General features: G+C 39.9%; 1 protein-coding gene across 7 annotated transcripts in view; it reads right to left on the bottom strand.

Annotated features, from left to right (window-relative positions):
- Positions 1 to 20,827, bottom strand: part of mllt10 (MLLT10 histone lysine methyltransferase DOT1L cofactor) — a 56,556-nt gene that overhangs the window by 4,967 nt on the left and 30,762 nt on the right. For all 7 annotated transcript variants that reach the window (XM_074622617.1, XM_074622615.1, XM_074622614.1 and 4 more), the window contains 7 exons: positions 19,894 to 20,394; positions 12,362 to 12,522; positions 7,681 to 7,798; positions 3,118 to 3,196; positions 1,781 to 1,974; positions 749 to 898; positions 39 to 94 (listed from right to left, as the gene is read on the bottom strand). In XM_074622617.1, coding sequence (XP_074478718.1) covers positions 39 to 94; positions 749 to 898; positions 1,781 to 1,974; positions 3,118 to 3,196; positions 7,681 to 7,798; positions 12,362 to 12,522; positions 19,894 to 20,394 — 1,259 coding nt within the window. The remainder of the gene's footprint in view (positions 1 to 38; positions 95 to 748; positions 899 to 1,780; positions 1,975 to 3,117; positions 3,197 to 7,680; positions 7,799 to 12,361; positions 12,523 to 19,893; positions 20,395 to 20,827) is intronic.

Genomic DNA, 20,827 nt, shown 5'->3' with positions numbered 1-20,827 from the left:
CAGGATTCAAACGGAGTGTGTTGGGAGTTTGTTCTTACCTGAGCTGCCACAGGTAAAGATGAGTCAGTGACTCCGAGCTGGCTTCCTTTCACATCTGCAACACAAATCAATGCAGGTTTAGATTCCCTCCGTGTTAATTTCATCAATTATTCTGCTTCGTTTAGTCTACAAAATGTCAGAAAAATAGTGGAAAAGGTCCATCCTAAGTTCTGGAAGCCGTCATCAAATGCTTTTTTTGTAGGATGTTCAATTTAACATCATATAAAACACAATAAAACAACAAATCTTAACATTTTAGAAGCTCGAGCCAGAAGCCATTTTGCTTCATTAAGTAAGGGATAATGTAGAGCGAGCCACTTCGCATCGGTGCCGCATCGCCCTGTCAGGGTTTATTTCATAACAATGACCCGCTAGCTGTACATTATCCCGCTTTTTACACAAAACACAAAAACGGTCCACCAGAGTACGAGATTACTGCACATAGCGTTACATATAGCACCGGTCTGCTATTAAGAACAGACCGTAGAACGCTGACCAATCAGAATAGAGTATTCAACAAAGCCGTGTAATAAACAACTGTAATTATTAATGAGTTAGTTAAGTTGTAGAATTGTATTCTCTCGATCGACTAATAGATTAATTGACTAATTGTTTCAGCTCTTGTGTGTTTGTGCGTGTGTGTGTGTGTGTGTGTGTGTGTGTGTGTGCGTGTGCGTGTGCGTGTGTGTGTGTGTGTGTGTGTGTGTACCAGAGGAGGCCGTGGTGGAGGTGAAAGGCACTGATAGCTGAGCGCTGAGAAGCTGCAGTCTCTCTTTCTTCATGGTCAGACTTTTAATCTGCTCCTCCAGCTTCCTGTTCTCCTCCTGCAGCTGGTGGAGGGACTTCAACATGCCCAGCACTGAAAGAGACCAAACTGATTGATTTGATTGATCAGAGTATTTGAGTGAAGCGGAGTGGCAGCACTTTCTGCGTTTTTTTTGTATTTACTTCTGTCCGGTTCTGTGTTGAGAGGAAATTTACAGTCAAATCTGCAGTAATAAAAGTCATCCTGTCACAGTGTGATGAAGCTGTATTGGAGCGATCTTTTCACAAGCGAGGACACGGATGCTCTGACTTTCTGAAAGGCCATTCCTTCCTTAAGGCAAAACCACGCAGCTCTGCTAAGCCTCCACACCATTTCGCTCAAATACCCAGTGACTGATTGGACAGATGCACTCCACGGGGAGGTCGGAGGTCAAGATCGGCTACAGAACAGTGACCCTGGTGGCTGTGCAGACTCAGCGACAAGGACAACTCAGTGAGGAGGAGGATTTGCACACACTGGAACTTAAACCAGATGAAGGACGACCTTTCTAACAACTAGGCTACCTCCTGTTTTTCATTTTCACTGTATAGATCCCTGAAAGGATGTTCAGATAGGCAGATGACGGACTGTAATCGACAATAACAGATGAAGTGAGAAAGTGACTGAAAAGAGGAAGAGAGAGAAGGCAAAAGAATGATTTGAAGAGGTGCAAATAATGATTAGCTGTGGGGCTGGGAATCGAACCTCAATACATTATAAGTACTGACAGAAATGTGCGACACGTGCCAAAAACTGGCACTGAACGTCTCGTTAGATTTGTAGCTTTTGAGGACTTTAACTTAGAAAATAGTATTGCTTTGGTGTCGGAGATGAGAGTCAGGGTATCAACACTCCAATTGAAATATGTGTCAGCGCATATTTGTACGTCTCCAGGTGTGTTTTAGTGTGTGTGTGTGTGTGTGTGTGTCCTCTCACCGTCTCCCTGCGCTCCCTGCTGCAGTAGGAAGCTCTGCCCTTCGTTCCACTGCCTCTCCAGGAGCTGCTCTATGCTGGTGGCCACCGGGGGCAGCGTCTCGCCGCCGCCTCCCCCCGCCCCTAGCAACCCCAGCCCCGGCCCAGGCAACGACCCCGAGGAGTCATAGCGGATCTGCAGGCCACCAATGGGAGAGCTGAATGAAGGCAGAGAGAGAGAGGGAGAGCGTGGATAGAAAGGGAGAGATAGAGAGGTCAATGGGGAGATTAACGACCCAACATAAACGTCAGACAAACATAGACACTGCTGGCTATAAAACTACATCAATTTGTTGTTACAGTGGCCTCTAATGAAAAGGGGCCAGGCTTTCTGTCTGTCTGTGTGTGTGAGGCAGAGAGAGAGGGAGAAGCAGGACATGCGAGAGAGGGAGAGACAGACAGAGGGAAGTGGACTGTCTTGATGCGATAAATCTTGGTGTGTGTGCTGAGACAATCTGTTGAGTGTGAAGGAGGGGAAATGAGGTACAGCAGGAGAGAGTAGAAAGGACAGAAAGAGAGGTGCGTAACGTGGGGAAAAGGCAAGATTTTTCTACTTTTGAATCACACTGCAAACTTAAATACACTCAGATGTCAAAGGCACAGTATTATCCACGTTGGATGCCAAAAAATGTGTCAGCTATATTCCTATTAAGGCAGTAAATCAAGGCATTCAAAATGCCATTAAATGTGCTACTGTCACCATATTCTTCTATCTTCTTTTTAAATGAAATGTCACCCTTTCCCACACACACACAAATGATGTGAAATAATACAGATGCAGTGTAAAAAAATAAATAACTAAAATAACGAAAAACTGGAACCAACCTCATCAAGTGAAACTATCCATGCCACAAAGAAGTCGTAACAAACAAAAATGGATTTGCATCATCAATATTCCCATCCTGAGAGATCCATGCAAATACTCCCAGATGAAGGAGATGCAGAAAATCATCAGACTGTCCTTCCATGTGTGATTAAAACCCCAAGACAGAAAAAAAACAAAAAAAAAACTACAGTTGAAGGATGGTTACCACCTTCAAAAAACACAAGTTATCGTTGGCTGAGAGAGCGAGAATTGCCTGTAGGGGTGAGAGCGAAAGGGAGAGTGTGCATGTGTGTGTGTGCGAGGAGTGAGAGGAAGAAGAGAGGAGACGAGGGGCCAGCGGAGGGAAAAGCAGAGAGGGGGATGGGTGAAGGAGGGGTGGGGGGGCAGTGAGGAATGTAAATGGCGAGGGATGGGTGGGGTGGGGGGAGCATCTGTGTGTGTGTGTGTGTGTGTGTGTGTGTGTGTGTGTACTCACCGCGGGGTGGTCTTGGGAGAAGCTCTTATGGAGAAGCCCTGAGCTCCGACGCCGCTGCTGCCGTCTCCCACCTCCTGATCTACACACACACACACACACACACACACAAAAAAAAATCAATTGTACATCTAAGACCAAGACCGCACTAAGCCAGCTAAAACACTTTATGTGTGAAAACGACGTGCATCCACACCAACATTTTCAGGTCATTTGTGTTATGTAAAGTTCTCTGTCCACACCTGGACAATAGGAAAACGACTAAATCTCTTCTTCTTTGTTTTATTTTGGTGGGTCAACAACAAAACGCGCATCACAGCCAACATCTGGTGAGGAATGAGACCAACAGTTATTCTGCTGAGTCTGCTCTATGCCCTCCTGCTCTCTGTGGTAACCTATACTGTGTTTTAACACAACCAAACTCATGGTAAATATATACATACATATTTTATTGTTTTCCTGTTTCTGCTGTCAAATAACAGAACAAGCAGAGAGAAATCATTTGACTAGAGCTGCAACGATTAATCGATTAGCTGTCAACTAGGGGTGTAACGATATGCCGGTATTGACGATAATTGCGATATTAAAAATGAAATATTGATATCATGTTAATAATACACATATGATAATATTGTGTAAATAATCTAGCATCGCCTAAATAATTTTATATATAAAGTTATGGTAACAAACTCTCTCTTCACCTCCCTACGCTTGTATTTCGCATTTAATTTATTTGCCAAAACAGAGGAAAAAAACGCACTATAAACAAAGTTAAAGATTAATGTGAATTATTTAATTATTTTTAAAATTTTCTATAGATATTGCGATAATTTTGTTATTGTGAATTCTTTGGCCACGATAATCGTTTAGTGAAATTCTGATATCAAGACAGCCCTAATGTCAACTATTAAATTAATCGCCAACTATCTGGATAATCGGTTTGAGTTATATTTAAGAAAAAAAGTCAAATTCTTTGATTACAGCTTCTTAAATCTGAATATTTTCTGGTTTATTTACTCCTCTATGACAGTAAAATCGACATTTTTCACCATTTTCTGACATTTTATAGACCAAACAACTAATCGATTAATCGAGAAAATAATCAACAGATTAATCGACAATGAACATAAACGTTAGTTGCAGCCTTAAATTTCATTGTGGCTTATACATATTACCTGTTAACCAGGCAAACTGCATTTCCTGCAGAATTGCACTTAGACAAAATAAATATAAATGCAGCTTAATGACTGTATTGAGTGATTGGCTATATTGACATTTAAAATGAGTGATCTCCGAACATCTCAAACATCATATTTAACATTGTTTTATAGGTTTCATAATTGATGGATTTTACAAATTTTATGAGAAGAACTGATGGCTCCAGCTGTAGCACATGGTTACATATAGGGCTGGGCAATATATCGATATCGTATTGATATCGTGATATGAGACTATTAGATTTTGGATATCATAATATGACATAAGTGTTGTCTTTTCCTGATTTTAAAAGGTTTCATTACAGTAAAGTGATGTAATTTTCTGAACTTACCAGACTGTTCTAGCTGTTCTATTATTTGCCTTTACCCACTTAGTCATTATATCCACAATACTGATGATTGTTTAATAAAAAAATCTGTGTTTTTATTTTGTGTAGCATCAATATTCAAACCTACAATATCGTCTCAATATTGATATCGAGGTATTTGGTCAAAAATATTGTGATATTTTATTTTCTCTGTATCGCCCAGCTCTAGTTAAATACAATGGATTTTCAAATGCTCTAAATCTGTGATTGGTGTTGACAGTACATTCACACAGCAATAACGCTCCCAAATATGTCTATTTGGATTTCTTTTATTGGAGTTTTAGAACGCTTTGATTAGAGGTCTAATTCAGCCCCTAACCAGGCTTACAGTACAGCACAGTACAGTACATCATTTTCCAAAAGCTCAGTTGTCCTCGTCCACACTAAAAACGCATTGAGATAGTTTTCAGATTTATCGGTCTGGAGACTGGCGGTGAGAAAAACGCCGGCCAAAACAAAGAGAAAAACCTGCATTTTCTAAATTTATCCGGCGTAGTGTGGACGTATTGTAATACTTGTGGCTCTGCAACCTCTAAAACTTTTTCTCTCTCTTCCTTTGTATCTCTTTCACACACGAGCCTTCATTCAAACTCCATGTGCGTTTCTCCTTCTACCTTCTGTGAGAGTCTCTACCTCCTCCCTCTGGGCCCCTGGCCAGACGCTTCTTTTCATTTTCCTCACTGAGAGTAATGAATCACACATGCACACACACGCAAACGCACACTTTTGCATTTACACAATCGCACAAACTCCCCTCTACTTAAGACAGTCAATCCCAGCTTTTACCCCCGCCAGGTCACCACTCTAGTCCCTCGCTCGCCTTCTTTTTCAAGTCCTTTTTCTCTCATAACCCTCTCCGTCCTGGCACCTCCCTCCAGACACTCAAAAGCAAAGAGAAGCGGCTGCCAAAGTAAACAGGCTACATGCATACAAACACACGCACACCTTGCACGTTTGTGCTCACATGACCCTTACTAGTGCACAAACACAACTTCACGCTTGTGTAGCTGCACACACGTGCTGTACACGACTGTGTGCATAACTTTGCGGTGAGGAAAGAAGGAATGCATGACAATGATTTTCACTATTGATTACAAATTAAATGATTAGTCAATTAATCTATTAGTCAATCATTTTGATAATCATTCCAGTCAATTTTCAAGCACAAATGCAAAAGAACCATCTGGTTTCAGCTTTTCAAATGTGAGGATTTTGCTGCTTTTTCCTGTTTTCTAATCACTGTAAATTCAATATCTTTGTCTTTTGGACAAAGGACATTTGACGAGGTCACCCTGGGATCTATAAAATCACATTAGACAACATTTTCTGACATTTTACAGAAGAAACGGTTAATCGATTGATCAGAAAAGCAATTGGCAGATTAACTGATAATAGGGCTGGGCGATATGGCCAAAATCTTCTATCCCGATATAGGTCATTTCATATCTCGATAACGTTATACATCACCACATAGCATGTTATCTGGTAATTCAATTAATACATTTTCTGTATGAAATAACCACGTGGTAAAGCCTATTTTTGGATACTCCTGTGTGAATTAAATACTTTAAAAGTACAGAGTATTTTCTCATTTAATTAAAGAACTTTTGTGCAAAATGAACATAACAGTTTCAAGTAAAAATATAGAGAAAAGAAATAATAAATATTTCCAGCTATACACTGAATGTGTTTACATGCATGCACACAAATACAGAGTAATCAGATTAAGACAATAGTTTGATTTAACGACACTGGGGTGTTCCCATAAGCAGAATTCTATCAATTTAGTTTTTCTGAGAAGTTACTATGTGCTCGTTATTATCAATTTAGACAACATAATTGTGTTTTGTGATATCTAGATATATAATTTCATCAAGATATGATTCTATTGAAAAACGATATATTATATTGAATTATCGCCAAGCCCTAACTGAGAATGATATTAAAGATATTCAAGAAATTAGTAAACAATTACATAAAAGCAGACAATCTTCACATCGGAGAAGCCTGAATCAGCAAAGGTGTGATATTTGTGCTTGAGAAATTGCTTATAAATATAAAATAATTAATTAGTATGCTCATTTTTCCTTATTAATGCTCAAACAAATCTAAAATGCTACTTTTTATTTAATTAAATATAACATTTATCTTATATAAAATCTAACATTTTTCTAAAAGTGAAAAAGTTGCAACCAAACTTTTTTTTTTTCCTTCAGGAATTACACAAAGCTTGCTTGTGTAGACACACAGAGCCTGCCTAGTTATCTGTTGCACACACACACACACACACACACACACACACTCACACAGTTTCTCACACACACACACAGCCCCGTGGCCCCCTGTCATTCAGCCTGATTAGTGAGTTGACCTGCAGGTCAGGGTGGATCTGGCTCTGATGACTGCTGACCGGCAGCAGGAACTACCTACCTTCCTCCTCCGCCTCCTCCTCCTCACTCTCAACTCTCTCCTCCTCTCCTTTCTTCTCTCCTCTCGGTTCAACCAGATGTCTTGTATCAGGAAGTAGCTACTCTGATTACTTACTCCTTCATCAGCTCTTCTGCACTGGACAGACAACAAACCACCTATTTTTCTACTGCAGGAGCTCCTGAAGGCAGCTACTGGCTTTCTCTGCATCCTCTGTCACACCACTACCTCAACGATCTTCCTCTTTCTCTGACACCGGCCACAGCTTAGAGTAGACTTTTATGTTTTACGTGTAGAAGTGTGTGAGCCCCAGTGCTGTATTTGTTTGTGTTTGTGTGACAGAGAGGACGAGTGAGAACAATCACGCCGTGTAACTGGAGCTGAGTGGGAGGAGCTTGGAAATATCACGAGTGCTGACCCTTGACCTCTCTGTGGGACCGAGGGGGCGTGACCTATCCATTATCTCCCTCTCTTTCTCTCTCTCTCTAACACACATGCATACATTTGTCACACGCACACACACACACGTCGCCACGTTAGGTATGTTGCCGTACCTGCTGGTGAGGCCTCGGACTGGGCCATGAGTGCCGCCATGGCCGAGTTGGGATTCAGCCTGTTGCCGAACATGTGGGAGGGGGCGAGGTTGAAGACGGACCCTGGCAGCCCGCTCACCTGTAGACAAGAGGCACAGATACGGACAAGAATAAGCCACAAAAAGTGTTTCACTTTGATTGAAATTGTAGTTATAAGTCACTTAGGCAAGTTTTTAGAGATCTTTTTTTTGGGGGGACATTTTTGCCTTTAGTGAATAGCTGATAGTTTAGAGACAGACAGGAAAACAAGAGGGGAGCGAGGAGCAGGACACCAAAAGTCTCCCCACAATGCTGTTATATGTGTCTTAACTGCGTGGCTATCGGGACGTTTTTAAACCTCGAGAAATGAACACCAATGCCAAACTGCTTCTATAATTTAGTGGACATATATGTATGGATTTAAAATAATTTTTCATTGAATTAAATCTTATTTTAGGGCTACAATTTATGATTATTTTGATGAATTCTTATTTTAATAGTATGGATTTTTTAATATAAATTATTGTCTTGCTTATCAATTAAAATTAACTGTATAAAATATCACCAAAAAAAGCAACAAATGGCCATTACAAATTTCCAAAGTCCAACAGTGCAAAACACAAAGTAATTGAATTGATAATGATATAAACGGTAAACAAAAAGAAAATTCTCACAGGCTGAAACCAGCTGATTTTTGGTGTTTTTTATCTTGATAAATGACTCAAACAATTCATTGATTATTAAAAGTGTTGTTGATTCATATTCTGTCCATTGTTTTAGCACTATATATTTATTAAACCTAAATAAAAAGTAATTCTTGAACAGTCGCAAAGCAACGTCCTCTACATAAGAGTGGGGAATTTTTGTTTGCAAACTGATATTTAAATCTCATGTTGCATGTTGCATAGTCACAGGTGTTTCTTTGGTGTGTATTTCACAGTGCCATTAAGTTATTTGTATTACATTTTTGGAGAGGTCTGACTGGTATATTATTACACATTTAATGAGCCTGAATCCAAAGCTGATAATCAATCTGCTCAATCAATGGTTTGAATTTAAAATCTCTGGTCTCCACTATTGATTCCGCTTTGTCACAAAGCATCTACATATTGTTTCACGCCAGTAAAGCTTATTTGAATGGAGAAAAAAAAAACACTTTACTATCATTTCATGTACAAAAAACATGGATATATTACAGATCCACGGCTCATTATTCTGTTACCAACACACACATGCACGCGGGGCTCAGAGTGCCTCGACACCCCGACAGTACGCTGACATGCTGACAAAGTGTTTCTGATGCATAGAGTTTAATCCAATTAAGGCATTTCCCAAATAAGGACCGTGGAGGGTGGGGTGAGACGGAGGAGAGCGAGGGTGGAGCATCGGGAGGGGAATCAGGTCTATCTAAAGGAACAAAATGGCTGACTGTTTTGGTTAAAAAGATACAACTAAAGAAAGTGACACAACAGAAAACATATTGAAGTTACTGGAAGTTGCTCTTCCACATTTTGTTTGGAACTTCCAAGAGCTCTGTAATTTTTGGACAAGCTGAAAAGCACTTTTTCTTTTGAAGTTACTGAAGAAAAAGTTATTATTTGGTGACCAAATGCAATTTTATAATTAACTGATGGGACAGTTAATAGATTAAATAGTTTCCTACAATTTCTGCAGTTTGACAGACGAGAGTTCTGATCAGCACTACAACAATGAGAACATTATTTTTTGCAAATGAACAGAAAATAGAAAAATTATATGAAAACCTGAACACCAAAATGTTAAAGGAAACAAAACTAAGCCTCAGCGTGTTCATGCAAATCCTGCATTTGTGAAGCTTCGCCTGTTAAGATTTAGGGTGCAAAAACTGGAATGCCATAATCTCTTATTACAGATTCATTGAGGTGGTACGTCTAAAATAATACAATTTGGAAAACATCCTGGAAATTCCCATCCGTGTTAAATGTTAAATTCAAAGAAAGAACCTGTACCCCGTCCATTTTCCCACCCTCATTGAAATGACTTCAGATTTCTTTCTAGACCCCCCCCTCCCTTTCTCCCCTCTTCCTCCTCCTCCTCCTCCCCTCGGTGCCATAATCCTGCCCCCTTTCCCATCAACATTCATTTTTCATTTTCATTCATTTTTCATTCAAAGTCGCTCTCGCACTCCCTTTCTCTGTCCTGGGCTGATAGCCAATAACAGTAGGCCGAGAGTCTGCTAGCGGACTGAAAATAGCAAATGGTCTCTGTCACACACACACACACACACACACACACACACACACACACACACACACACACACACACACACACACACGCACACTGAAGGAGGCTTGTTGTTGGCGTCCTTCTATAGTTGCGTAATTTCTGCAGACTGGATTCGGTGTGTGTGTCCCAGATGTCCAGAGGCGTGCATCACACTTTTACAAACCAACACACACTTTTTTTTTTTTACAATCTGGAGCGACAGGAAGGAAAAAAATATTTCTTTCAATATTAAAGTCTTCCTCACTCTGGCTCTCTTAATGTCTATTTCTCTCTCTCTCTCTCTCTCACACACACACACACACACACGCACACACACACGCACACACACAGACATGTACAAACAAACACAGCTACAGCCCAAACTCATCTATACACGCTGCAAACAGGCGTGATATCCTGTGCTTCCCTGGGCCTCCCGTCCTCTATAATATGCGCTGAACAGAGAGGAGCGGGGCAAGATGAAGGCCAGGCCAGCCAATTCAAGGCATGAGTGCAACCCCCCGCCCCACACACACACACTTGCCCCGATCCCTCCCTCCCTCCATCTATCCCTCCATCCCTACTGTGGTGCTTGTCAGATGTCATTACATCACAGGACAACGGAGGGAGAAAAAGAGAAATGGATGGGGACAGAGAGAAGGAAGGTCGAGGGTGAGAGAAAGTGTGTGTGTGTGTGTGTGTGTGTGTGTGTGTGTGTGTGTGTGTGTGTGTGTGTGTGTGTGTGAGAGAGAGAGAGAGAAAGAGAGAGAGAGAAAAAGAAAGAGAGGTAGTAAGTGGACACGGGAGAAAAATGGAGTTGGGTGGACAGAGACAGAGCGTGGTCTTTGGGGAGGTTTTGAAAGGATGGACACTGGGGTCAGTGATTGAAGATGAGTTTTTTCTTTCTTTTTGGGGAGATGGGGCAGTGATTACTGGAGGGGGTTGAGCTGAATTAGAGTCAATGCCCTCTCTTTTGAATATAAGTAATAAGAATTTAAGCCAATGGGACACACCAAAAATAATCACACTTTTGAGGAAAATTGCAGCCTTGGGTTTGAAAATCAAAATAATTCATTTTGATCTGGATAAACTGTTGCTTCAACATCTGATGTTTAAATGGGAATATGTTTTAAAACAGAGGTTCTCAATCATTTATCAGGCAAGGACCCCTCACAAGATAGAGAAAATACCGGGGACCCCCTCATGTATGTCCCTAAGAATAATTTGACGTAGCCTATTTTTTACACTTCTTTAGTAGTAGTTATGTAAAAGAACACAATTATGAATCATATTTTCAAATTTGAATATAGATTTGTTGGATTAGAATGTAATAAAACTATTATAGATTTAGAAATTAAAATATTATTTGTATAAGTCTTTTGTAAAAGTTTTTTTTTTCCTTATATACTTTATATATATATATATATATATATATATCATGATAATTTAAATGAATGAATCTGAAAACGTTTCACGGACCCCCTGGCAGAGTGCCACAGACTCCACTTTGGGAGTCACTGTTTTAACTGGTATAAAACACAGTTAAAATTATTTAATGTTCATAAAAAAATTTCAAATAAATCCAAGCAGCCTGGATTCAGAATCCACTTCCTGACCTCATGTAGAGTGGAGCTACCGCTTTCCCAGCTTTGCCCACAAGCTTTTTTTTTTTTTTAACCTTTTCCACATTAAGGGACATGGTGGATCATAATAGCGAGTGTGTATTAAAATAACACACCATAGGTGTTTTTTTTCCTGAATTTAATTATATTGCTATTCAATTTCTACTTTTTTCTAAAGAAAAAATATGATTATCCAATATTTCCCTGTGTGTTATCGTTCTGATTACATCCCTACACACATGTACATTTACAGCGATAAAGATGCATCGCTTACAATTATTACATAATTCAGACCATGCTCACTAAGGTCAATAGTTGAAGTGAATTATGCAGGAGAATCACAGATGTTTCAATGAAATGTTCAGAGACAAAAACATTTTTTTTTTTTAAATGTTGTGCTCTGATTAAACCAGCGAGATCTTCTACAGGTGCACCCGTATAAAATCAGCTATAGAATAACTCGCTGAGAAAACACAATCCACACAAGGTCAGGACACACACACGGTTCACACATAATTAACATGCGGTGGATTAATAATAGTGCTGAGAGATTTGGCGCGGAAGACGTTTAATTAGTGCGCTTTGGTTTATTTGTGTTCTCACAGTTTATCTGCACTTCAGCTTAAAGATGCGAGAGATGTGGGTGAATGGATAGACGTAGAGGCTGAATGAAGTGTGTGTGTGTGTTTGTGAAAGAAAAAGATGGAGTGTGTTTAATGAACATGTATTTTCATGTATGTGGAGTGTGAGGAGGGCGTTGAGAGTTTTTTTAGCACAGTTTGTGTGTTTGGACTCACGTGTGGGGAGGCTGTGCTGGTTAGCGGTGCGGTGGCAGTGAATGGAGAGGGAGGGGCTAGCGAAGGTGTGGGTTGCGGTTGCTGTGACAACTCGGAGCTGGCTCCGCCAATGGTGACGGCTCCCGTCCCCGCCGATGACCCATCGGCACCAGAGAAAACACCTGTGGAGACATCAGAGACAACAAACATTAACAATGTTATTTTCATTTATATTTAAATAATACCATAAAACGATGATTTTAGAGGGAAACTGTTTGACAGTTGATGTTACAGCTACGATAATTATTACGGTATGAAAAGCACTGGTGTAATTAATTGATTTATGATGGCTCAATTCCATTTAGCTATTTCAGTTTCATGGTGCTGGTATGCGCATGCTGGTTAGTAGGGCTGCAACTAACGATTATTTTCATTGTCAATTAATCCGTTTATTATTTTCTTGATTAATCAATTAGTTGTTTGGTCTATAAAATGTCAGAAAATTATGAACAATGTGGATCAGTGTTTCCCAATGCCCAAGATGACGACCTCAAATATCTTGTTTTGTCCACAACTCAAAGATATTCAGTTTACTGTCATAGAGGAGTAAAGAAACCAGAAAATATTCAAAATTAAGAAGCTGGAATCAAAGAATTTTGACTTTTTTTTTTCTTAAATAAAAAATGACTTAAACCGATTCATCCATTATCAAAATAGTTGGAGATTCATTTAATAATTGACAACTAATTGATTAATCGATTAATCATTGTAGCTCTACTGGCTAGAAAGAGACAAATTACTGTACCAGAGCGTGAATCATTTACAGCGATAGAAGAACAACTAAAATTAAGTTTTAAACGAGGTGCAGATTTGTTGATTTTAACCAATTTAATGCATGATTAATAAAATCAACAAACGTATTGCATGCATGATTAAGTACGCGGGGTTGAGTATGCGGTCAGATAATTTGGTTTCTTTATGATCGTAAAAACTCCAACAATTATAATAAACTCTGTTTCAAACGTACAGAAACACATTCACATTAAGCTTTTACAAATAAAGACTAGGGCTGCAACTAATGATTATTTTCATTGTCACTTAATCTGTTTCATATTTTCTCCATTAATCGATTAGTTGTTTGGTCTATAAAATATCAGAAAAAAGAACTTTGTACTAATTCTGATAAAACATTTTATTCTGCCTATTAAAAATTGTGAATATTATATATAACAAAATATGCCCTGGCTATAAATCACCAATGCAAACATATTGCTCCATTTTCACACACCCATACGCATGCTCTATTCTCTTATCTCTTTGCTTTCTCCCCCTCCCTCCCCCTCACACACCCCTGTGCTCGCCCACTAACCAGGGATAAGCCCTGCCCCTGCCCCCCTTTGACCCCAGCAGAGGAGGGAGGAGGGGGGGGGGAGGACAGGGCCCCTCAGCCCCACAAAAGCCTGAATGGCTCAGGGCAGCACACATTCACTGGGGGAACAAGAGATCTTTGTGCCAGGAGGGGAGGGGTGGAGGGAGAGAGAGGGAGAGAGAGAGAGAGAGATAGGAGCACTGCATGGGCCTACATACTATTTATAACGCTTTGTAATATGCACCAGAAAAATTGATACCCAAAGCAGCGCAGCCGTGACTCAGGGGGCATGAGCTGCTGCGAGATTTTTAGCAGCTGGATTAGAGGCCAAACCAACAGTTTATCAAAGTTTAGCTCGAGCCATTGATGAAATGAGTTACACACAAAGGGATGGTGCAAAAACAGTGAGCAAAATACAGGTTCATTTTAATGCATATTGACTTCAGAATGTAAGAATAGAGAATAACAATAATGCAAAAAATGATTTACTTTCCTGAATTAGATAAACTAAAGAGTTTAACTATTAACGGCATCTATAAACCAAGGTGTAAATTGGTTAAACTTTGAATTTAAGGTATTATATTTATTTGAAATATTGTCACTTTAAGGTGAAAACCTTCTTGCTCCAACTCTCAGGTTTTAACTGAAAAGCAGGATGACGTTCCTGAGCAAAAATCCCGCAACCCTTGTATTAATAAAACTTTTTTTTTTTTTTTAAACAAATTGAATAAACTGAAAAATGTGTTGTGTTAACAACAAGGCTAGTTTTCATAGTTGCTGAGGAACCGCTATTGTGGAAGTGTAGTTTCTCATTAACTGCAGCCCACTATCAAATTTACAAAGAATGTTATCTTAACAAACTGATTATCGTTTGAATTACTACTTTTGTTGGGAATTAAAACTTCCCAGAGGATAACAAATAAAGAACAAAAAACATTACTCCACACACACAAGCTTAAAAAACGTAGACCCTATGATCAATAACGTTAAGCCCCTGAAGCACGACTGCCTCCATCGCCCGACCTTCCTGTTCCTTTTCCCTTCCTGCTCAGAACGTCTGTAAGCTGCAAAAATATCCACCTTGATTAGTTCAAGCTGGTATTATCTCCATAGGAAATCTATGTTGTCTATTTAGGGAAGGTTAAATCCAATCTAAAAACCAAGTGGATGGCATCATACTCTGTTACTAAACAGCTGAATCAGTGCTCTGAATTCTGTGTTTGAGCAGTGTGATGCTGAAGCCCGGTAAAAACTGTAGACAGTCATTTAATCATGTTTAAAACAGGAATGTAGAGACAAACACTGAATACCATCGTGACAACAGAAAGATTTATTATTCTGAGAATTTTCTACCACCAAAGATGACCAGAAATGTATTCAAACATCACGGCAATGTGTAGAGGGAGCAGAGCTACATCGAGGGCAGTCAATGCAAGTGTGTGTGTGTGTGTGTGTGTGCGTGCTTGTCTGTATGCATGTATAGCATAATGTATGTGGGTCTGCCACAGACTGGTAAAGCCACATCTGTTGCAAAATCAACAACAGTTTGGACAGACAACCAAATTCAAGAGTCTCTGCAGTTACGTGCAGTTAGGTTTCAAATTGAGGTGTGATTGAACTAATGTAAATGCAACTGAAAATATATATTTTTCCCCAATTTACTTATTCAGCAGTTTATGGATGAGGAACACACACACACATATTTGCTAATAAGCATGAAAGAACTGTCACTTTAAAATTGTTTGTCAATTTTCAGATGTGTTGTTTGAGGTTTTCTGCATGTGTGTGTGTGTGTGTGTGTGTGTGTGTGTGTGTGTGTGTGTGTGAGTGTTGTTTTTCTTCAGCTTCAAGTGTTTAACAGTCTTTGTTTTGGATGAATTCCCTGTTCTTCAAACATACCTTTAAGCTCGATCCACCACAATGCTCGCTGCTCACACTTGTTTAATATACTGATTAAAACTATATTGCAAAAAATAAATAAATGTAATTCTAAAATAAAATAACATAAAAATAACAACAACAAAAAACAGAACATTTTGAAATTTTTAAGTAAAATTTCCTAGAGCCCAAATTGTTTTTTATTCATCCAAGCTTCAAATAATTTATTGTAATGCAGAAATGTACAGGTTTTATATTTTCCCCCAGACGCTTAATAATTTGGTATTTAAATGAAATCCTGTTCACTGAATATTTCCCTGGTTTTCACAACTTCCCCTCACGTGTTTTGCAGTGAGACCAAGTTGCTGATAATTATGATTCCACTGGGATGAGGAAAAAAAAAATTACAGCTGAAGAAATCTTTTGAAAAAACAATAAAAAAAACAAATCATATAAATGAGCGAATAAATACACAAATAAGCAGCAATAAGCTAATAGTGCTTTCTTGTCTCTTTTCTCACACACACACACACACTCCCGCTGGTCTGAATAAATTCATGTCCACCCAACATCTTTCCTCCCCCACACACCGAACCTACTGCGCTCCACCGGCTCCTCCGTCCCATCGGTGACCCCCCTGCCGTCAAACATTAACCTAACCAAAATCTAACCCCCTGCCTCTCCCCACCCTCCAACACATATCTATCAGGCTAACTATCTATCCATCAGCACGGTGGAGTCAGCAGACAGGATGGAGGGGGGGAGATAAACGCCAAGGATCCTCCCCATTACTGCCCTGCATTAACCCTCAGCTAAATATTTACAGTAGGAAGAAGAAGAACACACACACACACGTATAATGCACAGCCATACATAACCGCCACTGTCTAGCCTATCTTCTGCCACCAGCTGTGGTCAGAAATGCCGCCACTGACTGCTGTAGGGAAAAGCACCAAAAACTGAGATGAATCACAAAACTAAATCATCCTCAACCACCACTGCTGCAAATAATTATATTCACAACGCAAACAGTCCTCATGTTTGACTCCCCAACTCATCCTCAAAGCAACGCAAATATAAAATATCCACTACACACACGTTTGAAAGCGTGACTGAATATCAATATTTATGGATAGACACGACTTGTGCTTACACTATTAGCAACAATACATTGGAAGGTTTGCAGTGATAAAATCATTTCAATGTGTGAGACGGCCAAACGTATAATTGCTGCATTTTCATGTTGCTTTTATAACACGTTTCCTCCCAGTAACATAAAATGGATAAAGTAATAAATATGTAGAAGGAAATTTATGTCAAGTCATGATTAACCCCATTAAATTGGGGGTAATGATAAATGTATAAAGTGGATGGCATAAAGCTATGATCCCACTATAAAATAATAGTCTGCATCTGAATGCACATGCAAGCAGACAAAGACTATAACACCAATTTTTATTTAAGTTTTTAGCTACGTATATTAAAAAATATGTAGATCGAGACAGTCATACCATACAAAGCAAGAAATGTTTAAATCAGAATCAATGTATTGTTGCACTTTAACTATACTGCGATGAGGAAAAACAACATAAAGAACTGCTGCTGTTATAGATTATAAGTCTTACACTCTTAAATGCACTAACTTTTTAAAATATGTACACTGTCAATATAAATCCTACATACTGTACATACAGTATATAGACATGTACACATGTACATAATCATCCAGTCCATGTATATCCATTCGGTATTTATTTCTATGCACCATTTGTATTTTTTTACACTTAAAGAACACTCGACTTGTTTATAGATGTTTTTATTTTATTCTTATGTTATTGTCATTGTTACACATATTTCTTTCATTACTTGTATAGATGACAGATTCTTTGCCTTTATTTGTCCAGCTTTGTTGTCTTTGTTCCTAGCTGTTATTTCTGTGTCTGTGTAAGCACATTTAGAGAGATGCATAAAACCGGAGTCAAATCCCTTGTATGTACAGTATGTATTTGGCGATTAAAAACTGATTCTGATTCTAATTACTACCGATGCTCCAATCCAACAGTGCTTTGTCTAATATTCATTATAAGTTTTGAAGGTTAAGGACAAAAATAATTTGTAGATGTAATGAACTGTTTGAAAGAGTAGTCAAATTGAAAAATCCTCATCCCTCATCTGCAACCGCTTATCCCGTTAGGGGTCGCGGGGGGGGCTGGAGCCGATCCCAGCCGACATTGGGCGAAGGCGGGGTACACCCTGGACAGGTCGCCAGTCCATCACAGGGCTGACACATAGAGACAGACAACCATTCACACTCACATTCACACCTACGGGCAATTTAGAGTCCACAATTAACCTAATCTGCATGTCTTTGGACTGTGGGAGGAAACCGGAGTACCCGGAGAAAACCCACGCTAACACGGGGAGAACATGCAAACTCCACACAGAAGGGTCCCAAGCCTGATTCGAACCTGCAACCCTCTAGCTGTGAGGCGCCAGTGCTAACCACTGCACCACCGTGCAGCCCCCAAATTGAAAAATACAGTATAATAATATTTTAGGATTAGGAACCATAAAAAAAACAAAGAAAAAAAAAAAAAAAAAACAGGCTTCGTAACAAAGAAACACAAGTGTCTCTTATGCAAGCGCCTTGTGTAAATATGGAACAAATTGGTGATCAGTATCAGCTGATCATATTGATCAGTGATGGATATTGGCCATAAGAGCATATATTTTCTTCATTTGGACTTAATGAGCATGTACACATATATGCATTGACTTTGCAAACACACAAACACCTTCGACTGCACAAAGCAGTCTCAACAGGTGAGATGAGGATTTAAAGGATGAGCAGAAAGCAGGTGAGGGACAGCGACTGAGAGGAAGGAGAGAGAGAGAGAGAGAGAGAGAGAAACAAAAGGGCTGTAATTCTGTAAGAAAGGGGAGATGTGGGGATGTGTGGGCTGTACTGAGCCATTTCCATCAGCAGAGGGGAACTCCAAAGCATAAAGACAGTTGCCAAGCAACAGAACACGATGAAAGAAACATACAGACCACTTCCACGTGTGTGAGCAAACGGCACATAGAGCCGTAGCTCTGACTCGCGCACACAAGGAGCCAATAACAAAGGTGTGTCAAATCCTTCCCATTTGTGATTGTAATGTTAATACTTTGCTGCAAACAATTTCTGTTTGAATTCATCAGCATTTAGTGGTGAGTGACAAGAAAGCTCCATGAGTCAGGAGCTGGACGTGAAGAACAAAAACTGCAACAGTGATGCCACACATGAAGCCACTTCCCTTTTAGTCATTTTGATGACGCTATGGAGAACACGATGGGACACAACTTCTCTGTCTAACGGGACATGGATGCTTGAATTAAACCAGCCCGTTTCCTCATTTTTAGCTGCCAACAATAACTTCATAATTTCTGGCTCTTTGTTTAGCAAAACTGTGCAGATCATTTTCCTAAATGCAGCCGATAATGACAGACAGATGTATCCGAGAGATCTCTCATCATGAGAGCTTTCAAAAACTCTTATTATCGTTGTGACACAACGGGCCTCATGCAGGATGTGATATGGCGACAAATTTCACCAATGTTTTCTTATTTTTGCTCTTCTCTTGGGTAAGAGGAAATGTTATGGGTGATGGAGAGCACTCTTACTGAGATAATAGGAAAAAAACATCTTGTTTTCACAGTACACAAATTGTTTGTCCAACGCAAGGAAAGTTTTTAATTTGAGGAACATGAAAAAAATGTCATATAATCAAATTTAGATTATTATATGTTGTAGAGTAATTATAATGATTGGATTAATAAAAATGAGGGCTAAAGAAATACTATTCGTCCATTGATCCTAATTTTCCTGAAACGTCAGTACAGACGCTCTGGAAAATCCCATTTACTTTGTGTAAGTTTATTTAACAGTACCTTAGTGTCATTCCTGCTGAAGTTCTTCTTACAACCTTTTTTTTTTGGTGGCATCTCCAATTATTGTGCATATGCCAGAGTATTTGCACACGGCACAACACCTGCCCTTTTATAGTGTTTAAGGGGCATTAACTGTGCTAATAATAAGCAATTGAACACGCCCCCTTTTATTCATGATCAAGTGGGATTCATCATTCAGCATCACATGGGTAAGAGCAGATTTGGATGGTTAAGAGCGTTTGGTGCATCTGGAGTTGACTTCTCTTATTTTTTCACTTAACAGAAAATTAAGGGAAAATATAAGAGAACTTTAAGAGAATGTTGCTGCATGAGGCCCATTGTTGTGTTTTGTGTGTGTTAACAGTTTCCTCCTCACCTGGCCCAGTGGTCGTGGAGCTGCTGTTGCTCTGCAAACTCCCATTCCTGAGGAGCGACGGGGACTTCTGAATCCCACCGCTGACACCCATGACCCCCAGCCCCCTCTCTCCTCCTCCTCCTCCTCCTCCTCCCACCCCCACTCCTAATCCACTGCTGGATACTAAGCCCGGCCGGCCCGTGAGCGTCGAGGACGAAGAGGAGGATGGGGAGGCGGTGGAGGAGGAGGAGGAGGGGGTGTTGGCCGTGGAGGAGGTGGGGAGATTCAGGGAGGGAGCCGGCTCCGGAGGCTTCACATCCTTGGTGAAGCAAGGTCCAAATCTGTTTCGCCAGTTGCCCTTCTTTTTCTTCTTCACCCCATCATCCCCTCCTCCTGCCGCCGCTCCTCCGATCCCCGGCGCTGAGCTGGAGGGTTGGGGCCGTTTGTAGCCGGCGGACCCACCGAGGCTTGTCGTCTCGCTGGCTGTGTGACTGTGGGAATTCTCATACAGCTTCCCGCCCACTGAAATGATAAGAAAGCAGAACTGAATATTCAAGTATAAAGCCCGCGGCCTCTTGGTGTTTTGTTGTGGTTTGTTGGCCATCAAAGAATCTACTTCAAGAGGAGAGCATAACCTGCTTCATCAGTTCTCTTGTAAATTAGGGCTGCATCTAACAATTACCACTACTTATTATTAATGAATCTACTGTACAGCTGCAACAATTAATAAATTAGTTATCAACTATTAAATGAAATTAATTTTGATGATCAATTAATCGGTTTGAGTATCTTTTTAAGAAAAAAAAAGTTAAAATTCTCTGATTCCAGCTTCTTAAATGTGAATATTTTCTGGTTTCTTTACTCCTCTACCACAGTAAACTGAACATCTTTGAGCTGTGGACAAAGAAAGACATTTGAGGACGTCTTATTGGGCTTTGGGAAACACTGATCAAGA

Source organism: Sebastes fasciatus, chromosome 21, assembly GCF_043250625.1.
Source record: "Sebastes fasciatus isolate fSebFas1 chromosome 21, fSebFas1.pri, whole genome shotgun sequence".
NCBI classification, from domain to species: Eukaryota; Metazoa; Chordata; class Actinopteri; order Perciformes; family Sebastidae; genus Sebastes; species Sebastes fasciatus.
Note: the sequence above shows the minus strand (reverse complement) of the source record. Positions and strands in the feature narration are given on the sequence as shown.